General features: G+C 34.4%; 1 protein-coding gene across 1 annotated transcript; it reads right to left on the reverse strand.

Moving 5' to 3' along the window:
* Positions 1 to 261: 261 nt before the first annotated feature.
* Positions 262 to 417, reverse strand: LOC144224632 (large ribosomal subunit protein eL39-like). Its single transcript, XM_077755713.1, has one exon. It carries the CDS (start codon positions 415 to 417, stop codon positions 262 to 264), a length of 156 nt encoding a protein of 51 aa, XP_077611839.1.
* Between the last annotated feature and the right edge of the window lie 4,173 nt (positions 418 to 4,590).

Genomic DNA, 4,590 nt, shown 5'->3' on the forward strand with positions numbered 1-4,590 from the left:
GAAAATTTGTCTGATTTTTTTATAATGAAAGACTTATCTCAGTGCTCTCTTTTTTTCTCTCTTTTTCTTTTTCAAACAAAAGTTCTCACATATTTGTTATTGAACCAAACTACTGATGTAGAAGCATAGTAAAAGAGAAAAATCATTTCCCCAATAAAACATGTCTATTATTCAAGTAGTGGTGATGTTTACAGAATGATAAGGTACAAATACAGGACCTACATATGGCATCCATATGTGTGCCATTGAATGTGTGATCCCTTATAGACCCAGCTCTGATCTTGTCCAGTGACTCTTCGTGGAGTTGTACCTGAGCTTATGGTCAATTTTCATCTGAATCTCCTGCGGAATGGGACCATTCTGCTTTTGTCTTTTGGCCAGGAGTAGCTTGATCCTAAAAGTCTTATGAGAAGACATAGTGAGGAACAGTCAACTGCATATACCACGGTGGGAGAAAAAGAAAACTATCTTAGTATTTTCTAAACGATATAAGGAAAACCATATGTCATTCTTTTACCTCAGTGTATTGTAACATGGATTATTTCAGGGGCCATCCACTGCTCTACTCACCTTTGAATATCCCATAATTTTTATTTCTTGCAATGAAATGAAGAGAAGAGAAAAGCCAAATTTCTGGATAAACCTGGTATGTGGCAGGGGAAAAAAAGGTATCAATAACCAAGATATGTTAAAAAGTCTGAGAAGATATCTGATGTCCAACGGCATAAAATACTACCAATTATACTCAACATTTTAAACTTATTTTTTACTATTTTTTGATCTTTCAAGCACTTGGAATAAAAAGGTAATTATAATTTTTATAAGCTATATATGAAGTTATTTAATATTTTTGTCTATTATTATTTACTTAGTAATGAATATAGTTATTTATGTCCAAAAACACATAAGCTTGCTCAAGTGAAAGTAATATACAAATGACAGGAAACTTCAATTTTAGCTATAAATTTTTCAGTAAGATTAGATTGAATAGATTCGATTATCCAGTATATGAAAATGTGGAGTGTATGCGTGTGTGTGTGTGTGTGTTCTTTGAAAGACGGACTGAGCAAAGAGATGAGTATAGGTATATATAAAAATTACATTTTTAAAAAAGTGAATTGGTATGTTGAGAAACTTTTGTTTTTGTCTCCTTCATACTTGAAGGAGACGATGGAGAGAGGAGGTGCGGTGTCCACATGTTCAACATCACTGCCCCTCTTCTCACCTCATTACGTCCCTCTCCCTTTTCCTCTTCACTTGTCCACCAGTCTTACTCCTCTGTTCTTTGTCATGTTGACTGCTTCCTCCCCTTCATCTACTGATTTTTAATTAGGAATAAAATAAGAAATCGGAGGAGGGTTTTCCTCATGGTTGAAGATAATTATTTTCCTGGAAAAGACATTCATCGTTGTAATGTGTCCCATACAGAAAAGAAAAATATGTAAGACATTTGTCAATTAATTTAAGTCCATCCCGATGAACTTCATGTCTTTCGGTACTTTTTGTCCCTAACATTTCTTGAGACCAGTTGCTTGTTTCTAGCCTGTGATCACTTCATGAGATTATATTCCCATATTCTAGACACATGTTGTCAGGATTCCTTGGATTTACACTGAACATTTTGAATATGTTACTTCAATGATTCTTCACCAAAACCATATGGTGAATTAGAATAATAATTACATTACTGCAGATCATGAACTTACAGGGGTCATTCTTGCATGAAAATAAGCAGGAATGCTAAATATCAAGTAACAAAGGCATACAGTTGATGGATCATATCATCTTGGTGGAAGAGTTGTATCTATACAAGATAACTTACCTTAAATTGTGCTGATTACAGTAAAACCTTGGTTTGTGAGAATAATTCATTCCAGAAACATGCTTGTAATCCAAAGCATTTGTATATGAAAGTGAATTTCAAGAACCATTGGCTCAGTTGTAATCATGTATCTTTCGGTGTCACATACTACTCGTATTGCACATCACTCGCTTATCAAGTTAAAATGTATTAGAAATGTTTGCTTATCTTGTGGAACACTTGCAGAACAAATTAATCTCAATCCAAGGTTTTCCTGTATTTGATTTTGAAAAGTTGAGACTATTCCTTTATTAGGTGAATACAATAAGTAATATCATCTTTAAATATACCATCCCACACTTCAAGAATTTCTGAACTTTAATAGGGTTTTAGTGCAGCTGTTAAGAAGTAACATCTATACCTATGCTTTGTCCCCTGACAAGGATAGTTTCCTTTGTGTAAATATGATGTTATTCTCACCAGTCAAAGGAAAATAAAAATCAAAATGGCTAGATATATTTAGGTATTCATTGAGATATTTCACACTAAATGCTAACTCAAAATTACCTGACCCATTGAAATATGTTACAATAATTTCTCGTGGTTATTCACTACATTCTACTTAGGTAGACAAGTACTATCTTGGCTACTAGTATTAATCAGAAAAAGAATTTGAATTTTTGCAGACAACAGACTTACTAGAAATATGAAGATCTACAGCAGAACTGAATTGCTGGACAACAGTGAATTCTGAATAATGCATTTCAGTCTGTGTTATTAAAAATGCAGTATGTGTCAGTCAAACAAAACCCAGTTTTCATAGAAGGATCTTTTTCCATTCTCCACCGTGACTTACAACAGGCAGAGATATTTTTCACAAATTAAAGCTAAAATCCATTATATTCCTTTCCCTCTCTTTCCAACTTCCTGGAAAAGATTTAAATTAGGTACTTAGTTATAGTATATTACTCAAGGGTATCTAAACTATCCTCTGCCAATGTGTTGAAGTGTGTGTGTGCTTATATGTGCAGGTTGAATACAAAGGTGATTCAATGTTAGTGAGCATATAAGAAGGGAAAGAACTCATCGAATTGTATACACAAACTTTGCTTTCTCCCTTTACTTAGTCTTAGCCATATATATTGGAAATAAAAGCATTATTGTCTATATTTCTTTAGGAGACTAAAAGTAGGAAAAGATAAGCTGAGTGATGGGAATTCTAGCTTATAACATTTCCATCTTTCTTTCCTGAAAGTGCATGCAGGAAATCAGAACTAAGGTGTGAAAATAGTCATCGATTTAAATATACTGAATTTGTAACTTGCCGCAAGAGTAGTCATTTTGCTAAGAATAACTCCTACAGTTTGGTATTTTCCTGCCACCTAATTCCTCAGTCCAGAAATTCTCTTCTGGCTCATCATATTCCAGGGCTGTTTTCTGTACTTCATACATCTGAGCCTGGGTTCTGGAATCTCCTCGTTTGTTGCATCCTGGATGGCCATTCTTGCTTGACAGGCATTGGCTTCCTTTCTGCTTTCCATGGCTAGGTATTTATCTCCACTTTGCTTCCCTACTCTAACCAAGCAACCATCTTATTTTTCCTTTGTGATATTAAACAAATTGATTATATTGTTTCCTGACTGTTTCTTTGGCCACAGCAAAACAAAGCAAACAGAAGGAAAAAAATCACAGATTTTCTGAAAAAGAGAGGTCTGGTGCAAAACACTGAATGCAAACTTTGACTTCTCTCCTGCCTTGTAAAAGTTAGGGGCTGTTGTTTTGACAGAGCTCTGGAGCTAATTGTGGATATATTTTACCACCAACCTCCTCCTGTAAAAACAAAAGTTTTCTCTATATGCTTATATGGAATGATTCCTAGTTTCATTAGCTATAACTAACACATATTTCATCTGATCACCTTTGCCCAGTCCTCTTGAAGACCACTTTCATTTTTTTATGATCAGCTGAAACATCACTTATAGAATGTTTCATAACACAGAATTCTGAGACCTTTCTTTTTAAATCTCCTCTATACCTCATCCATGTATCTATCATAACATTTACGATACTCATCTTTATTACATATGCAGTAGCCCAAATGAAATTGTAGACTTCCTAAAAACAGAAACAGTATTTGATTCCTTTCTTTATCCCAAGGACCAGTAATACTGCCTGGCACCTGTTAGATTCATAATCAATGTTTATTGTATAAAGACTGATAACAAGGGAGAAAATTTGAAAACTGGGGTGAACAAAGATACAGAGACCTACTTGTAGAAAAGTTAAGAGTCAGGGGAAAAAAGAAAGAAAGAAAAACCTATTGGGTTAGGAAAATTAAGAAGAGAATAAAAACACACAGTTAAAACTTGCATACTTGTATTTTTTTCATCCACTATTAAGGCTCAAAACAGCTATGTGTGCATTGGACAGAAATGTGGATTATCATAGTGTTCTTCTCTGCTCTAAATGCATGAAATAGTACCAAAAATAATGATGACAATCTTCACTGAGTTTTTTTCCAAACAAACTTATGACATGGGACCATTTCCATGATCATCATTTTATATGTAAGAAAGTTGAGGCTCAGAAAGTTTAAATAACTTGCCCAATGTTACATAGCTACTAAGTGGTGGAGCTTAAATCGGGCATTCTTGTTTCAGAGCTTGGATTCTCAATTCCTAAGCTATATTGTCTCCTGAATAGTGACAACCTTTATACTCTCCTTGCCCAGTGTAGTAACATCTATTACCAACTGATGGGGTACAGATGCTTTGAGTTTTGTTTCTAGC

This window comes from Crocuta crocuta, unplaced genomic scaffold (genome assembly GCF_008692635.1).
Source record: "Crocuta crocuta isolate KB4526 unplaced genomic scaffold, BGI_CrCroc_1.0 scaffold92, whole genome shotgun sequence".
In the NCBI taxonomy this organism is placed as follows: domain Eukaryota; kingdom Metazoa; phylum Chordata; class Mammalia; order Carnivora; family Hyaenidae; genus Crocuta; species Crocuta crocuta.

Bases quoted from the DNA above. Each gene is read 5' to 3' on its own strand.
- LOC144224632 (XM_077755713.1), bottom strand. From the start codon at position 417: ATGTCTTCTCATAAGACTTTTAGGATCAAGCTACTCCTGGCCAAAAGA.